Source organism: Malaclemys terrapin, chromosome 1 (genome assembly GCF_027887155.1).
Source record: "Malaclemys terrapin pileata isolate rMalTer1 chromosome 1, rMalTer1.hap1, whole genome shotgun sequence".
NCBI lineage: Eukaryota > Metazoa > Chordata > Testudines > Emydidae > Malaclemys > Malaclemys terrapin.
In genome coordinates this window covers 294847754-294867474 of record NC_071505.1, presented here as the reverse complement: position 1 = coordinate 294867474, position 19721 = coordinate 294847754, and the positions used below count along the sequence as shown (strand labels likewise).

The following is a 19721-nucleotide window of genomic DNA, read 5'->3' as shown; positions in this document are numbered from 1 at the left end:
CTCACAAATGAAAAACAATTTCAAGTATCACACTTAAATGTAAATAATATTATTTATATTTGTAGCAGAGCTCCAACCTTGACCCCGTAGGTCCCACACTTCCAGGCAGTTAATGCTAGCTTCAGAGGCTCACTGCAACCCTCCACGTAGCCCTTGTCTCTCTAGGGCCAAGGATACACTCTACTGAGCCCTTTTCATAAGCCAGCAAGGAGGTTGGTGAGAGAACTCCCACAGTCTCTGTTGTTCCTACGGCCTCATACCAAAACAGTTTAGGCTTTTGTCCTGACAAGGGCCTGTCTTCCCCTCCCAGGAGGTGTTCCTGTAGTGGTGGGTTGGGGGGAACCCGAGCCCTCCCTCTACTCCAGGTTCCGGCCCAGGGACCCTAATTGGTAGCAGCTGTTGGCAGTCAACCTTTCACTGCCAGAGTTGCTACATTTCCCTGGGCCACTTTCCCACAGCTCTCCTGCTTCTCCCTTTTTCACCCTTACCTTAGGGCTCCCTTATCAATAACTTGAGGGTGTCTTCATTAACCAGCCCTTCAGCTGCACTTCCTCTCCTCTGGCTCTCTTTGGCCTGACTGGAGTGAGCCCTTTTATAGCATCAGAGGGGCCTTAATTAGAGTCAGATGCTTAACAGCCTCACCTGACTCTTAGCAGGTTAGTTGGAGTCAGGTGTTGTCATTAGCCTGGAGCAGCCCCTGCTCTGGTCAGTCAGGGCACAGAAAAGTGCTTATCCAGCGCCCGCCCACATCCCGGTACTCAAATAGAACTACTCTGCTGTTCCCAGCTGGTCTGGGTCTATCACAATTCCAAATCGATGTATTTTATAATTATGTGGTAAAACTGAGAAAATAAACAATTTTTCAGCAATAGTGTGCTGTGACACTTTTGTATTTTTAGGTCTGATTTTCTAAGCAGTGGTAGGGGCTGTGCATTACACAGAAACATCTCTGAGGAGCTGAAGTTCACTGACTGTCACCTGCTAGGCAAGGTCTGGTTCAGGAGAGCCTTGAGGAGTTTGCTAGTGAGGAAAACAGATTGGTGTGGAAGAAAGCTGACAGTCTAATCGCCAGCAAAACTTACTCTGCCTGAGTCAGAGAGAACGCCGTGGCTCACAGGTCTAGGTATCCCCAGAAGCATGTTTCAAACATAAATCAGAAGCAAGGCCCAAGGCTGCTGAGCCCTGCCCCTTACAATCACAAGCAACCTTATCATACAATTGTATTCATACATTTGTCCAGCTCTCTCAAAACTAATTAAGTTGTTTGCCCTCACTGTCATGGGTATCTATGGAAAGGCATACATGAGTCCTAGGGTCCAGGGGATGAGGAAGGTGTTGAAAGGGAGCCTGGACTTGTGTCCCCATTGCAGCAGGTATCAGTTAGCAATGTGCTCTGGTGCAGGATGCACCCCACACAGATGTTTGACTTCCCGACACAATGGGAATGAGCTTGCTCCCCACCTTGCGTGTAAATATAGTGTATTGCTGTAGTGTTGTCAGCCAGCACTTGACTTGCTGATTCCTGAAGGTGTAGCAAAGCCTTTTCATGCCAGGCCAATTGTATTAACATCTAAAGTGTTTATGTTCAAGCAGGCTTCCTAAGGAGACCACAGACCCTGAATTGCCAGTTGATCCACAGCTAAGCCCACTCACCCCCACACAGAGGAATCTGTTACCAAGGTTTTTGGAGGTAGAGACACTGATTAGGGAAATTCCTCTCCACACCTGAAGTTGCTCTGTCCACCCAGTTTAACAAAGAGAGGATTTCTAGTGGGATTATGACCAACATGTTGTCAGGAAACCCCAGTCTCAAACCCAGGCCCACTGGGTTCCTGAGAAGCAGCCTTGGCCATCATGCCACACCAACTCAAATTACACTGCTCTACAGCTAAAATGCTTCTGAAATAAATGTAGTCAAACTTTACTAATTCTGGGTCACTGAGAACAAAAATGATGCTTAAAATTGTTGATTGGCTCTAGTTTTCAAGATATACTATTGGGTCAGTATATACGACCCTTGACTTGGGAATGGCGGAGCATAAGTGAGTTATAAAGGGAAGGGAGCTCAATTTAAACCAGAAATGACTAAAATACATCTTTGACTGGATCTATTAATAAATCTATTAATGGGTTTGAACAGTACTTGCTTTTTAGGCAAAACAATGAATGATGCAATCTGAAGCTGGTATTGCGTCATACATGATATGAATTGCATCATGTTATTCCTAGAAGTCATGGATGATGCAAATATAATGAAGCTTACATCACTCTGCTGAACAAATTGCCCTACATCAGCTCTAGAAATCATACAGTGTTGTGCTCTCTTATTTGTCAGTGTTTGATTTTGCAAAGGGACACATTTCTGTTTAGCCAAAGTGAGCAGAGATGCCTCGTACTTGTGTGAACAGTGCAGATAACTTCTGCTATGTTTGTGGTGAAGTGACTTTTGCATCACAAAAGCGCAGTATAAGCACTATGGTTAAGAAAGCCTATCACCTTTATTTTGGCTGCAAAATTGGAGATCAGGACAAGAGGTGGGCCCCACACGTATGCTGCAACACTTGTGCAACAAATCTTCGCCAGTGGTTGAACAGGAAAAGGGAATCTATCCCTTCTGCAATGCCCAATGATTTGGAGAGAGCCAACAGATCATACCAGCAATTGTTACTTCTGCATGGTGCCTCCAGTTGGGAAAGGTGTGTCAAAGAAGAAAAAAAGTGGACTGTGCATTATCCAAACATTCTATCAGCTATACGCCCAGTACCCCTCAGAAAAGGACTGCCGGTTCCTGATGCACCAGAATCATTCTCACTTGAGTCAGACGAGGAAGAGGATGAAACTTCTGGTCCTGAACCATCAATGTCACAGGACCCACATTTTCTCCCATCCTCCTCCTCTGAACCACACCTCAGAACACAAGGTGAACTGAATGACCTTGTCAGGAATTTGGAACTACCCAAGAGTAAGGCAGAGCTGTTGGGCTCCAGACTACAGCAGTGGAATCTCCTGGCAGGTGATGTTAGGGTTTCCATGTTCCGTGACCGTCAAAAGGATCTTGTCCCATTCTTCTTCATGGAAGGTGATCTTGTAGCCTGCAACAACATCAATGGTGTGATGGCAGCCCTCAACATTGTTCACGATCCAGATGAGTGGAGACTGTTCATTGATTCATCGAAGACGAGTCTTAAAGCTGTTTTACTACATAATGGCAATGTTTTGCCATCAATTCCAATTGGTCATGCAGTCCATATGAAGGAAACCTATGACAACATGAAACAACTTTTGAGGGGCATAAACTATGACCAACATCAGTGGCAGCTTTGTGGCAATTTGAAGGTTGTTGCTCTCTTGCTTGGTCTGCAGACTGGACACACAAAGTACTGCTGTTTTCTCTGCTAATGGAATAGTCGTGCAAGAGATTCCCACTACATCAAGAAAGATTGGCCATTCCGACAGTCATTGGAGCCTGGAAGGAAAAAAGTGTTCAGCATCCACCACTTGTTGAATCAAGGAAGATTTTGTTACGACCCTTACACATCAAGCTGGGTCTGATGAAGAACTTTGTCAAGGCCATTGACAAAACAAGCAGCTTTCAAGTACCTCCATGGAAAATTTCCAAGGTTAAGTGAAGCTAAGATTAAGGAAGGTATCTTTGTTGGTCCTCAGATTCGTGAACTTCTTGGAGATTATGCATTTGACCATGCACTGCGTGGAAAGGAAAAGACTGCATGGAAAGCCTTCCAGTTAGTGGCAATAAATTTTCTCTGAAACAACAAGGGAGACAACTACAGGTTGTTGGTGGAAAACCTCCTCAAGACATACAAAAGCCTTGGTTGCAACATGTCACTAAAGATACATTGTTTGCACTCTCATCTAGATTTTTTTCCACCGAACTGCGGAGAAGTGAGCGACGAGAACGGCAAGCGATTTCACCAGGACATTGCAACAATGGAGAAACGCTATCAGGGCAAATGGAGCCCATCAATGCTCGCAGACTATTGCTGGACAGTGACAAGAGACGCTCCATTTAATGAATACAAGAGACAACCCAAGAAGCGCTGAGTAGACACTGAATAGGACTAAACTATGTACATAATAAAATTTATTATGAAACAAAAGGCAAAAAACTATTTATATAACCCTTTTGCTGATTTTTAAAGTGTTACATAAACAGGACAGGTGAAATATTATCATGTAAAGCAACCATAAACACATGAAAAGACCTAGGTTTACAACTTATGATTAAAACTCTACTATCTACACAATATACATAGACATAAAATGTAAAAACTTAAATATCTTAGAAACAGTAGCCAGTTGTTTTGTCATATTTGAATTCAGCACATCAAAATACATAATAAATAGCACATTTTATCTCTGAAGCAGACGACTTCTCAAAAATTGTAGACCAGTGTTATCAGTGTATTCACAGACTCGAGTGGGTCAGCTTCCAGGATTTCATGACGAGCTTCCTGATTGGCTTGTAACCAATATAAACTATCTGCTTCCTTTCTGGCCTTGTCTGAGCAACAAGCCATTACCCACTAGCTGCTACTTGGACCCTGTTTGACCCCACCCCACCCAATCCTGCCTTGCTGCCTCACGCAACCCCACCGGATACCTCCGTGTACCTTCCCCTTAGATTAGCTCTCTTGGCTATCATATCCCTTGTATAGAATAAATATAAAATCAATGAATTAAACTTTGCTTGAGTTTGGTTAAAGAAGTGTGTTATAAAGAAAAGAATTGAAAATAATGAGTTAAGGCCAGAAGGAATGTAGTAGAAAGAATTCCTGGTTCAAAAAAAAAAAGTTTCTAAAAAGAAGGCCCCTGACCAATAGAGGTTATCGCAGATGGTTTTAAATAAGACAGATAATCTGTTTTAGAAGGAGCTAACATGAACCTTGGCACCTCACATACTTCCTTGTTATCTCAAAAGTTAGGGCCTACGTGAACCCACGTGCAAATGAAGAATCGTTGGTCAGCAAAGAGGAGGGGAAGAAATAGGGAGGAAAAGCTTTGGTAAATCTATCTGGATTAAAACTGGAAATAAGAGTAAACTGTCTCAAATTGTTTTTTAGCTGAAGTCAGTAATTGGCAATGACATCACTTGTTTGTTAAAGGGTTCAAAAAGTAAACTCTTAAAGGGTTCATTGCTAATACCTGCCTGGCCAAGTTGGAGCCAACCAATATGGGTCTAAGCACTCCTGGGTGTAGTCTATTTGCATCTATCTTTATCAAATAAATGTTTTATTACTGTTAGTACATAATAAATTGATTATTATTTAGGCTTTTGGGGCATGTTTAGAGCAATTGTATAAATACCATTCAGCCTTTATTAAATCTAAAGGAATTTATGTTTAAATTAGTGTTGTAGTAATACCCTGCATAAATAATAATTCCAACATCTTGCATGAACTCTGACTACTGATCTGGACCATTCTAACTCACCTAATCCCTGGGCATTACATGTCTGCATGTGACATCTGCTTGGTAGATATACTGATCTCAACCCCTTTTGCATGGATCAAAGGTGAAGTGTGGCGTGCTGTGTGATGTAAGTGTATACTGCAAAGCATACAAGTATGAGACAGTCTCACTGGTGTTCTTAGATAGGCATGAAGTTGACTGATTAGGTCTGTCACAGTCTGACACTGTTACTGTGGAAGTTAGGCCCTCGCTGATCTGAAGTCTAATACTGCTGCTCTGAATTCTATGCCCTGAGTTGGACTTAGTTTTGGTTTTGGTTTCTGACATTGAAACCCAGCAAGGTAAGAAGTTTTAGGATTGATTGCACCAAGTTAGTCACCTGTTGTGGCTGTTCGCTTTGAATTAGCCATTCAGCTTCTTGGTGATGAAAACTATTGGATGAAGAGGTCAAAAGGAAGGACTCTATACTGATAGCATGATGTTCAGACCATGAATTTCAAGGTATTTTCTGTGAGCTGGATGTAAGGAAATGTTAAAATAGGCATCTGGCAGGTCAAAAGCTGCAAACCAGTCCACAGGATCTAGTAAACGGATTGTAGAAGCTGAAGTTGCCATTCTGAATTTGAAACGGAGGTTGAAGGTGGTGAGGTGATGAAAACAGGGTTGGAGACTCATTCTCTTACTTTGTGAAAAAAGTGGGAGTGGGAACAAAAAGGACCCTGGCTCTGTACTCTAGCAGCACTTTCTTCACTACTCCCAGCTGAAAACAGTCTACCTCCTGCTTCAACAGTGTCCTGTGAAAAGGGTTCCTGAAGAATATGGGCAGAGGGAAAGGTGGTTGGAAGGGACTAAAACTAGATGCACAGTCCTTGTTTATGACCAAGGACCCACTGGTTCATGGTAATCATACCCTAAGCTTCTTGAAAATGGGAGACAGTTGCCATGGTACAACAAAAAAGATCCTGTGAGGTGCCAGCCAAGTTCCCAATGTTGGTATCAAATGTGCTGCTCATTCAAAGCTCCAGCCTCAGGAGGCAGCAGAGGGTTGCCTCCAGTGAAATATCTGCCTCTTCCTCAGTGGCTCAGAAGATCTTCGATGGCTGACCATAACATTCAGTCAAGGAGCACCACTTGAAATACAGCTGTTGTGTTGTCTGCTTTCTTTTTTGGAGTTGGGAGAGAGCCCCAAGGAATGCAAAGTTGCCCTGAATTTTTCAGGGTATGATGTGCCTCATCAGTGCCATTGCTAAAGAGGTTGTAGCTCTGAAATGGAAGGTCCTCGGTTGTTGCTTGGGCCTTCCAAGAGATTCCTGCAGACTGAAGCCATGACAGTCTTCTTCTGGCAATTGTGTGCACTGCCTTGTCAGATGTATCCAGTGCATCCTGCAAGGATATTCTAGCAGTCAATTGGTCCTCAGCCAGAAGGGTTTTCAATTCTTCTTGATGCTCCTTGAGAAGCTTGTCCACAAAGTTAGTTTGTCACAGTTGAAGAAATCACTGAGGGGAGAGCTTGGTAATTTGTAACCCACATTTGGAGGCTAGCAGATAAATAGACCTTCCAGCCAAAAAGATCCATTTTTTTGAGGATTCTCTTCTCTGGGTGTGGATTTCAGAGGACCTTGCTGCTTTGTCCTCTACTATACAGCTTGCACAACCAGAGAGAGCCAGGGAAAAGATGCTGATAAAAATATTCAAATCCCTTTGCAAGGACTTATCTTTTGTCCACTCTCAAGAGTGGAGTCAATGCAGATGTGTGTCAAATGTTTTGACAGGTTCCAGCAGACCATCATTTATCAGCACGACTAATCTCCCTGGAGTTGCAGACTGAACTATGTCCAAGAAAGTGTGTTTCTCTTGTACAGTCTCAAGGGGAATACCTAAGATTCTGCCATGTGTTCTATAAAGTCTTAGAAAACTGCAAATTCATCTGCCGAGGCTGATGTAGGTGGGTTCACCACCTCCCACAAAGAAGAGATTATTAAAGCCAGGACTGGGTGATCCTACTCTGGAGAACATTGTTCCTCTTGACTTGCCTCTTTTTGCCCCTGCAGCAGCCATGGATGAAAGATATTCGGTGGAGACGGACCTTGTTACCTAGGACACAACGGAGGATGTTGGCTTCCTGGAGTAGGGTTGAATATGCCAGGGTGTCCAGTATTGCCAGGGCACATATGGGTAATGCTGTGGAAGGTGCCTTGGGGAATATCAGATGGGGTATCTCTATATGGTCCTGATCTTTTTGTAACTCCCTTCATTGACTGTTCCATGAAATCTCTCCCTGACTCCTACTGAGCTACCCCATGGTGAGATGGAGGACAAGTAGGAGATTATTTCCTGCTGAGTTAAGAGGAAGAGAAGAAAAAGAAATGTCCCTCTCTAGGGGAAGAGAGAGTTGTAAGAAGAGTACCCTGCCTGCAAACCAAGGACTGTGATACAGGACACCTCTTTGGCCAGATGTGGATACTCTAAAGCAGTGGTTTTCAAACTTTTTAGGATGTGTACCCCTTTCCAAATAATGTAGTCTACCATATACCCTGATCTGAGAGAGGGACATAATATGCCTATGATTACATTACCAAGTCTTACTAAATAAAATATATTGTCTGCCATTACAGGACTTTTCTCACACATACCCTGATGAGACCTCACGTAACCTAGCGATATTTACACCCCAGTTTGAAAACCACTGTTCTAAAAGTAAGGGGGATTGTATTGGCCTCTCTCCAGTAAAAGTGACTGATACCTGAACCACAGACAGATCACTCAGTACTGTGCATTGCTTTTGTGCCAAGGAAGTCTGTACCAACATCTTGGGTTCAGAGAGGTAGTCTGTACTGAGGTGATGGGTACCACCACCACCACCAAGTACCTAGTAGGTGGGAAGGTGCTGGATACAGAGGTACTTGGTGCCTGGGTAGGACTGTGGGCCATGTGGTCCTTCGGCTTAGATGGTGCCACCTGAGCTACCTTAGACATTAATACTGACTTCAGTCTTACAGAATAGGTCTTTTCAGTCTTACAACGCTTCAATGACTGAGCCCAGAATGAGTCATGGTGATTTCTGCCTCCTGCTGGGTGTTGAGGAAGGTAACCTGCATCCTGGCTAGTCTTTGGTGTCGTGCTTCTTCCCGCTGCAGTAACATCTATACCAACATAATAGTGGATGAGTGAGGTCTCTGATGGGAAGTAGCTCTGAACAGATTCATATCTCACTAGGCCACTTGTTTCAGATAGCAACTTGAAAAGCAGCATTAAAAGTTAATGGCTTCCACTGACATGGAAGGAATCAAAATTGTCCCTTGGGAGAAGGATCTTAAAGCAGTTCACTAGATATTCAATGGTTTGGATGTCTTCTCCAGATTTGTATATCAGACCATCCTTCATTTTCCCTTAGTGTAGTAAAATGACTGCAATGCCTGTCTGATGTTCTAATGTGGTTTGCTGTGATCCATATCATATGATGCATGGTTTAGCCAGGTGACCATGTCTTGATTCTTGACCCTGCTTATTTCCTCACAGCCTTCACACTGCTGTTTGGTGACAGTCTTGAGTTTTTGTGGGTTTTGGCTGCTAACCAGACCCAGACTTAAGGTGGCATCTCAGGGGGATATGGAGATCATCATAACTCTGCAAGTCCGAGTTCATTTATTGTGCAGTGGAATTCTCATTTATTGCTGGCTGAATCTCTTTGGAAGAATGTTGGCAAGATATGCACAAGGACAGGAAACCAGACTGTCCATATAGGTTGACTTCAGACAGGGCCGGCTCCAGGGTTTTGGCCGCCCCAAGCAGCCAAAACCAAAAAAAAAAAAAGCCGCGACCGTGATCGCAATTGCGATCTGCGGCGGCAATTCGGCGGGAGGTCCTTCACTCCGAGCTGGAGTGAGGGACCGTCCGCCGAATTGCCACCGAATACCTGGACCTGCCGCCCCTCTCCCTACCGGCCGCCCCAAGCACCTGCTTGAGAAGCTGGTGCCTGGAGCCGGCCCTGCTTCAGAACTACTGTGACAATTCTCATAGCAGTGTTCAATTGCATATCAACAACTTTCATATGTACACTACCTGCCCATACTGACATGCAATATTCAGCTGCCGAGAAGACGAAAGCCAAGATGGCTGTCTGCAAGGTGAGAGTGTCTTCTCCACAAGTGGTCTGTGTTAGATATTGGCACTATGTGAGGCTACGAACTAGAACCACTCCAAGGTATCTTGCAGTACCGGGGTGCTGAACAAGGGGGACTGACTTTCTGGTTGAGGTTTTGCTGATGATCTCCATTTGAGGAGGCCTGCATCAACTTCTGCAGCAGGAGAGTTTCAGCATTGCCTCCCTCCCTATCTGGATGCACTTGGAGAAAACACACAACATCCTGTAACATGTCCTTCTCCCATGATATACGTTCATTGGTATAGCAGGGCCACATGAGGAACAGGTATTAAATCCAAGTGATTTAGCTTCTGCTATGATCCTAAGTCCCTGTGGGGAGTGGAGAGTAGAAGCTTTGTTTGTTAGCCTAGACAAGTTACTTTAAAAATAAATAAATAAATAAACAAAAACAAACACAAGCCAGTGGGCATAAGGAACCCTAAACAACTTTTAATTATATATTATACTAATTCTAACAAGTTAAGCTAAATCACAAAATGAGCAAGAAAAGCAGACACTGTCAAGGGCTCTGTCTTGCACCCACGGGCAGTAAGAAAAACTGAAGGGCAGGAGAGAGCCCACTCCATCCTTTATGCCCTCAGGTGGAGGGCATAAGAGCACAGGCATAGACCCAACAGACACTGCTAACCAAAAATAATCCCATTTTGTGCACATCATGAGTGAAATCTGTGCGGACAATTACCCAGAGAAGAATTTAAGTTTAAGGGTTTTTTTGTTGTTGTTGTTGCTGTTTGTTTGTTTTTCAAGTATTTCTCCATGTGGTCCAAAATATTTCAACTCAAGAGAATGACACAGGATGGTTACAATATTTATAAGAAAAATGCTAATATATTTCCCCTTGATTTTAGCCATATTATAGACTTTCTGTAAAAGATGACTATGGACCTCAGGAGAGCAAAACTACGGTAAGTAAAATGCTTCAGAGTGCAAGAACAATCCACTAGTCTAGTAATACATACACATGCTCTACCTGTGGAAAAGTGATTTAGTAGACAAATTTATTACAAATCTAGTTCATCCACCAAAAGAAGACAATCATGCAAACTCTACAGTTATCTATATGATAGATTAAAATTTTTTTTGCTTTTATCTTAATTTCATAAGCCAGAGGTCCTAAAGAAGTTAGCAGGGATTCAAATACAATTGAAGATTTGTTGAGGAGTCAGAGTACCAATGCCACAGTTCACCTATCCTCTGCTGTAAAGCAGGTAGAAAGGTGCAGAGTTTAAACTGATGCTGGATCATTAAAGAGGAGCAGTGTGTTGGGAAGCTGTTAAAAAGCTTAAATGAGATTTTTCAGATTTATGCATTTAAAATTTGAATTTCACTTTGTTGGTGAAAAGGGGAGAGCTAGAGGTTCAGTGTAGTTTATGCCTGGATCAAAATGATAAATCTTTGCATGGCTGCCTTTGTTTGGTAAGTCATATATACAAAGGCTCAGGTTGCTCAAAAACAAGAATCTTGGTAATCTTACCCAAAAAATGTCACCTGCCCCCAGCTTATTGCAGGCGTTTCAATTCACGCAAAACCTACCTCATACCTATACTTTTCAGAAGCTCTGTAAAAGTGAATGTCATCTCATCCAAGTCAACTGCTGCAATAAAGATACAGATCCCCCACAAGTCCTTTTTCTTTTCACTGTAACCCACCTAGTGAAAGAGAGAACACAGTTTTAGTTTGCTTTTGAGTTATCACCTGAGTATTATATACAGAACACTACTCTGCTAAACAAATGCCAGAAAACACCAAAGCCATGATTTCTAATTACTGGACAAGTCAAGAGTTCCAAATATTTACATCTTCTAGATGAAAGTGCAAAGACATTCCAATACTCATTCCTGCAGTGCAAGCTTAATTTTCCCTGTAAATGTCAAAATAGCCTTAGAATGGGAATGATGTTTCCATTGAAAAACACAGTGATGTGCTTCAGTCGTGCATAAGCAATACATTTTCATTAAGGCATATTAATACTGTAAGTGCCTCAAACTTTGCAGACAAGACAGATTACACCTTTCAGGACCAGACTATAATCAGCTTTAAAAAAAAAAAGTCTTAAAGACTGGCACAAATTCACAAATGAAGGAAATGTACAATTAGACTTGCGTGAAAAGAGGGTGCACAATGTTATTATGCAGCCAATTCTGCTTAGTAGTTGGATGTTTAAAACCTTAATTTTCTTTTGGCAATGCTGATACTCAATACAGTTTCTTGGGATCTACCTACTGTCCACTGGATGTTCCTGAATATTCATCCCATTGTACTTTTTATTAGGCGTATTGACAAATTCTCAAGTCATTCCCGATGCAACTTAACTCCCAGTGACAAGCAACAAGCCTGAAGAAGCAGTGCCAAATAAATTCAATGTTTGTTAAGTGTCATTTCTTCCGTGGAGCCAGTCCTCTAGCAACCAGCACGCAACTAAAGGTTTGTGTAGCGTTAAAACCAAAAAATCCCAATATATACCTCCATTCCCAGAACCTCAAATTTAGGGTTAAACTTCCCACAGAAAACTGAGTTTAAAAGTTTTATACATGTTGGCCAGTCTGACCTAAGCTGTTCAATGATAGCACCTGGGAAATCTGAAGGATGAGGGCTTGACATTTCAATACTTGGCTGTTAGTCAACTCAAAAATTGACTTCAACTAGTAACTGAACATCAACTGCCACCTAAAGGTACTTTAGCATGTGATACTCTACACATATATCAAAAATTAGTGTAGCACTCAAGCAATGTTACTGAAGCTACCCTTAAGTTACTACTCAAAATGCATGTCAGCTCATTTGAGTTAGTAATTTACTTTAATTCTTTTAAAAAGAAATTCTACATAAAAATCAACCCTTCAATAAGAAATCTTAGTTCTACAAACAAGTATTTTAATCCCAAACAATTGTTATTGCATTACTTTGCCTACTTTCAAAATACAAATTTAACAAATAAAACATGAAAATCATATGGCCTAGATGTCAGGAAAAAGACCTACAAGACATTTACACTGTGAATCTTTAAGATTCACAGCTTTGAAATTTTAAAATGGTAAGTTTTAGTTTTCTTTTCTCCTTCCAAAAGAAGTTTAACAAAGTTTAAAAATCAATTATCTTCAACTTGTATATAGAATCATGTAAGATGAAACCAAGTCATAGCCCAGTTGTGTTATGTACTTTACAGACACAGAAGATAGTTGCAAGTAACTGGAGGGGGACAGGTCTTCATTTAAGACACAACAAAACAGTTGGGTGAAGCAAGAGGGAGGAACTAAGGGAAAAAGGGATAAACGTAATAAGCATGTTTTACAGACATTAGACGGTTGTACAATTTGTAAGCGCAGACTCTTGGTTAATGGAGATAAATAAGCAGATCAATAGTAGTAGTCTTCCACTCCACCCCTGACTAGCCATCATTAGCTGGCAGTGTACTGCAGACATCATGGCAAAAGAGATTCTTAAGAAGAAATTTGAAGTATAGAAAGAATTATTATTGGGGGGAGGGGAAGGAGGCAAGTGGCCCTTGCACAAGGGGCAGCATAAAAGAAGTGCAAAGATGACTGTTAATGAAGAGGTCCTTAATTTATTTCCTTTAACATATCAAATAGTCATTCCCAAGAGGAGTTATTTCCTCCCACCCCACTGTTTCCATGATCTACATTTAAAAAACAAATCAGCATTCAGTTAGCACTACTAGTACCTTGAAATCAAGATCAGTTATGCATCTAAGCAAGAGTTGAGAGTGAAGCTGACAGACTAAGGTCCCTGTCCTGTAAGAGAACAAAGCAACCCAGACTCTCTCACACAAAAAAAAAAAAAAAAAAAAAAAAAAAAATCTCAACAACTTTATTGGGATTAGAACAGGAGTACTTGTGGCACCTTAGAGCCTAACAAATTTATTTGAACATAAGCTTTCGTAGGCTACAGCCCACTTCATCAGATGCATAGAATGGAACATATAGTGAAGAGATACATATATATACACATACAGAGAACATGAAAAAGTGGAAGCAGCCATACCAAGTGTAAGAGGCTAATTAATAAAGATGAGCTATTATCAGCAGGAGAAAAAAAAAAACTTTTGTAGTGATAATCAAGATGGCCCATTTTAGACAGTTGACAAGAAGATCTGAGGATACTTAACATGGGGAAATAGATTCAATATGTGTAATGACCCAGCCACTCCCAGTCTCTATTCAAACCCAAGTTAATGGTATCTAATTTGCATATTAATTCAAGCTCAGCAGTTTCTCGTTGGAGTCTGGTTTTGAAGCTTTTCTGTTGCAAAATTGCCACCTTTAAGTCTGTTACTGAGTGACCAGAGAGGTTGAAGTGTTCTTCTACTGGTTTTTGAATGTTATGATTCCTGATGTCAGATTTGTGTCCATTTATTCTTTTGCGTAGAGACTGTCCGGTTTGGCCAATGTACATGGCAGAGGGGCATCGCTGGCACATGATGGCATATATCACATTGGTAGATGTGCAGGTGAACAAGCCACTTATGGTGTGGCTAATGTGATTAGGTCCTATGATGGCATCATTTGAATAAATATGTGGACAAAGTTGGCATCGGGCTTTGTTGCAAGGATAGGTTCCTGGATTAGTGTTTTTGTTATGTGGTGTGTAGCTGCAGGTCAGTATTTGCTTCAGGGTGAGGGGCTGTCTGTAAGCGAGGACTGGCCTGTCTCCCAAGATCTGGGAGAGTGAGGGATCATCTTTCAGTATAGGTTGTAAGTAAAAAGAAGAGGCCATTAGTATGTATGGCTTTTGCTGGATCATGGCTTAAAGCTGCAGTGTAGTTGTAGAAGTAAATCCACATCACACACACTTAAAGATTACCAAGCCATGTCATTAAAACTTGAAACAAAAGATGGAAGAGAATGGGGTCCCTGTTTACTAAGTGGGGCTTCAGCATACATAAACTCTGATCAGCATCGGCTTCCTGTGAAGGCTCTTTCAGAGCACATTACTGTGAACTCATTTTAAGGAGAGAAACTCAGATCATTTTAATTGCTATCCCTTATTTAGGTTTTATTGCTATTTAGCGAAGATGGCTCCCTAGATGGAGAAAAACCTTACTAAATTAGAGTACCACATGGAGTCTAAAACAGGCAGTTTTAGAATATAAATAAATAACATCTTCTCCTTGTTGGTTCTTTCCCACTGCACCTAGTAACTGACAGATGGACTATCACGAAGTGGGATCACGGTCACTGTTCTCCCCACAGAGTTTTGCAGGCCATTAAGGCACTTAAATAGAAGACAAGAAGCCTTGGATACTCTACCTCATGAGTAAAGCTAAGATTTTGTTATGGTTATTTTTAGTAAAAGTCACGGACAGGTCATGGGCAATAAACAAAAAATTCATGGAAGCCGTGACCTGTCTGTGACTTTTACTGCTGCGGCTGCATGGTTTCCCCCACCACATGGGAGCTGTGGGGTTGCCCCTCTGCCCACAGCGACTGGAAGCTGCAGGGGTGACCATATTTCCCAGAGAGAAAACAGGACATCCCAGCCACTCGCTCTCCCCGTGCAAGGCTGTTGCCTGCCGCTGGAACCCTGAGAAGGGCCCCCTCAGGAGTCTGTCAGCTGTCGTTGGAACTTTGCAGGGGGGCCCCTGTTGCTGGAATCCTGCCAGTGTGACCCTGGCTGTCAGCTCCAGAGTCCTGTAGCCCCAGGGATGAAGAAGAGAATGTCAAGGAGGTCTCTGATTCTGTGACTTCCATGACCTCTGTGACATAAACCTAGCCTTACTCGTGAGTTTCCAGAATGGTGAATCAGACAAGAGAATGAGAAAGTAACTGGTAATCTGAACCTTGGGGTTTGGGTAATACTGAACATTTATTTAGTCATTTAGAGTTAAGGAGAATAGTTTCAAGCAGAGTAAAACCAGGAAAAAAATAAACCAAAATCAGTAATTTAAGATTGCATGTCATCAAAGAAGGTAAGGAGGAAGTTGAACCAGGATGAGGAATCTCTTTGAAATGGGGCAGAACTATATCTGATCCAGTACACGTGGACAAGCTCTAGTAGGTAGATGGCAAAATGCCTAAACTTAGATCAAACCAGTAAATCCACTCACAAACTTTATACAATTACTTCTTTTGCAGTTTGACTGCAACCAAGTTATTAAAAATAAACATCTACTTCAAAATGTGCATGCTTCCAGCTGTCTCAAGACAAACCCAGATGAGAAGACAGTAAACTAAAACTAGCAATGAAATCAAATTGGGGTACTAGCTGCCATACTTTTAAAGTAACCTCATCAACATTTAAAGGAAGATTTAGAACTTGTTTGGAACATCTTACCCAGTAATAAGCAAGTTATAGAACTGTCTATAAACCTAGAGAGACAAGGTGGGTGAGGTAATATCTTTTATTGGTCCAACTTCTGTTGGTGAAAAAGACAAGCTTTCGAGCTACACAGAACTCTTCTTCAGGTCTGGGAAAGGCACTAAGAGTGTCACAGCTAAATACAAGATTGAACAGATAGTACATATTCTAAGCTAAGAAACCATTCAAGGTGAAATGGCCCATTAACACACCTGTAGTCATAGGACAAAAAAGGGGGTTAGTGGGTTACAGATTGTAACATGCCATAAATCCAGTGTCTTTATTAAGACCATGATTTTTAGTGTCTAGCATAGCTATGAATTTAAGCTTCCTAGAGTAGAAAGGAAATTGGATGGAATTATTGGCGATTTAAGGAAGCGGGAAAAGGAGGTGATAACATGGGCGTGGGTGGGGTTGGAAACTGTTAAGGGGTTTGGTTTGCTGGAATGCAGAAACTGGAAAGTGAATAGAATATCTAAGATTCTCTATAAAATAGATTCTCTATTTTTCAGTTCTCATATTAGGTTTCATTAATAGGCTGTTTCTCACTAGTTGAAATTTGGAAGCTACTGATCAATGTTTCAAATGGATGATTAGCACCCAATGATTACCAGTGTATGAATTTAAGTCTAAGGCTATGTCTACAAGAGTTTACAGTGGCACAGTTGTACAGATGTAGCTGCACCACTGCAAAATCTCTCATATAGCCACTCTGTCGACAGGAAAGAGCTCTCCCATTGACATAATTAAACCAATGTTGGTTTAATTGGGGGGAGGGATAGCTCAGTGGTTTGAGCATTGGCCTGCTAAACCCAGGGTTGAGAGTTCAATCCTTAAGGGGGCCACTTAGGGATCTGGGGCAAAATCAGTATTTGGTCCTGCTAATGAAGGAAGGGGGCTGGACTCGATGACCTTTCAAGGTCCCTTCCAGTTCTAGGAGATAAATAAATAGAGATCCTATTTATCCCCAAAGCGTGGCGGTAGCTATGTCAGCGAAAGAAGCTCTCCCGCCAACATAGCGCTGTGCACACTACCACTTATGCCGACTAAACTTATGTTGCTTGGGGGGATGCGGTGTTTTCATACCTCTGAGTGACATAAATTTTGCTGACATAAGTGGTAGTGTAGATTTGGCCTACGTGTGACTACCAGTAAAAGGAAATACTAGGAAAAATTGTGGAATGGACTAAAATAATGAAGGTGAATTCTTCTGAAGAATTTTTCACTATGGTTATAGTATCAGAGGGATAACCGTGTTTGTCGCTTTTTACAGATCCAGACTAAGAGTCCTGTGACACCTTATAGACTAACAGACGTATTGGAGCATAAGCTTTTGCGGGTGAATACCCACTTCGTCAGATGTTTGTCAGATGAATGTTCATCTGACAAAGTGGGTATTCACCCACGAAAGCTTATGCTCCAATACGTCTGTTAGTCTATAAGGTGTCACAGGACTCTTTGTCGCTTTTCACTATGGTTATGTTTTAAGTAGCTAGATTGAAACAAGAATCCTTTCTAGAAGTGCTGAAAATGGGTTCTCAAAAATCAAATATGCCACTGAATTATGCTAGTAGAGTGCAAGAGATGAACAGACATACTTGATGATTCTGCAAATAAAACATTCAGTGTCAACAATAAGTAGCTACAGTGACAATTTAAGTTCTTTTACCAGACCTTCCAGCAGGTATCTGTTCAACATCATCTTGACTCATGAAGAGTCTCTACTCATCTTGATGTCCACAGGTCAGTTGAATTCAGAGTTTAATCAATCCTTATAAGATCTACACTCCTGTTCAGTCACCTCCATTATATTTAGTCCAGTCGGACTGGTTTGGTAGCAGTGGTAAAACTTTAGGCTAGGTTATGAAATATCAGTATCGAAAGACAAATATAAAGATCTCATTAATTAGACAGCAGACTTGAGGAATGTGTTTTACCTGAAGTATTTTAGCTTTTCATTTTTGGCCATCTTTCTCTAGATTTCTCATGAAAACTACTACCTTTACACGTAGTAGAAAGTCAGACTATAACTCACTGATACCACATATCTAGCTACTGAGATTCCTAGTGATTGAATCTCCCCTCACAACAGGGTGTCTACAAACATAACCTACTCCTAGGGTGACTTCAGTGAGTAAAAGATTATGAGACTTCTCTACCTCTAGCAGAAGGTGGGTTTGTCCTAGTGACCTAAGGAAGTTTGTCCATCTCTTTCACCATAGTTTCCTCCTATCATAAAAACAAATTATTTGAATGGAGGGTGCGGCAGCCAATCCACAGATGGACCTACTGTACAATATCCTACATAAAGTCTAGAATTGTCCTTCTGCATCTCTGTCATCAAGATACTGTGCTTTTATTCGGAGAGTCACACACTAAACCAAGTAGTTGTAGGTTTTCCTCATTATGCAATAGACTGATTATCCCCCACCTGGACTAGTATGCTACTAGTATTCTACCGCCATAGTTGAAGTGGAGCTTTTACTTTGACAGGTTCTCTATTTATAAGCTGGGGCTTACTTTAAGTTGATTTTCTTAACTTTAGCCCGCTAATGATTATGAAACCTACTCCTCAAAAGATTCATTCCCATTTTCTCTAGACTCTTATACCCTGTCAGTGCCTCTGTCTGGAGTCTCTGTGATTGTGCCTCTTGATAGCATTATGTTACTGGTACAAAGCACAAGGAATTTATTACTAAGGGAAAAAGAGCTGGTCTTACCTATATATAGCTCACTCACTTTGAAAACACAGATTTAAGATTAGCTTTGAGCATTCATGGTCAAAATCACTTATAGCCCTAACAATTATTTAATACCTTTATAAAAATCCTGCTACATGGCTATCCTTCATTGAATGCTCACCTAAGGAGGCTCACATACAATACTGAAATTCTTTGGCATTTTCTATTGCAAACAAAAATTCATTTTTTATTTGGATTCTTATTTAGAACTATTGCTACTTAAATGCTTGAATCTAATAAAATGTATTATGATTGTTTGTTTTACCCACACTGAAGGCTGAATTCTGCAGCTGCGTTGGGGGTGGGGCAGGATTACTCCCCCTTTATGCTCCTGGATCCTAGCTCCAGTTGAGAATGAGGCCCCTGGTGCAAACTAGAAAAGTCAGTTGACTTGGCTGGCAATATCTTCCAAGGGGCTATTCTACCAGCCAAGAATCTACCTGGTATAAGCTGTGCTCAGAATACTGTCTTTCCTCTGATGCACCCTTAATGCTGGATCAGAGAGATGAGGCACTTCTGCTGCCTCTTTGATACTGCCACACTGAGATTCCTCTTTTGAAGGGGAGTCCACAACTGGCTGTTTAATCAGACTTTATCTTGCTTGAGCAAACCAGTTGGAATAAGAGACTAGGGTCTACCCCTGAAAATTAATGAAATTTTAGCTATGATATTCATGTATAGACAATGAAGACATTAGCAAAGGAGTAACATTGGGGAATCATCCCTTGAATATCCATGTGTGGATGGCTGAAGTTGGTCACCTCCATGGCACCATTCCTACAGAATCTGCAGTTTCCTTCTGTACTTGTCAGCACCAATGGAACCCCTATCACTGGGGATCCCAAAGCAATCACTCCCAAAAGTGGACTAGGCAATATGATTCCATGGCCAGCCATGCTGGCAAGGAGCAGAGGATGGCTCTGAAGGGTCCTAGAGCCAGCGTAGAGGCACACGGCCTCTACAAGTATATTCCTTTGCCAGATTCCCTGAGGTCTGAGGGGTTTGGGTTCTGAATCCCCAACTTTGTCTGTGTCACAGCAAGAACATGATGGAGGAATTCAGGGGAAAAG

The 19721-nt window shown here is 41.6% G+C and overlaps 1 protein-coding gene across 6 annotated transcripts in view; it reads right to left on the bottom strand.

Moving 5' to 3' along the window:
- RB1 (RB transcriptional corepressor 1) overlaps positions 1-19721 on the bottom strand; it is a 161066-nt gene that overhangs the window by 134788 nt on the left and 6557 nt on the right. For all 6 annotated transcript variants that reach the window (XM_054014743.1, XM_054014715.1, XM_054014722.1 and 3 more), the window contains exon 3: positions 11129-11244. In XM_054014743.1, the coding sequence (XP_053870718.1) occupies positions 11129-11244 (116 nt within the window). The remainder of the gene's footprint in view (positions 1-11128; positions 11245-19721) is intronic.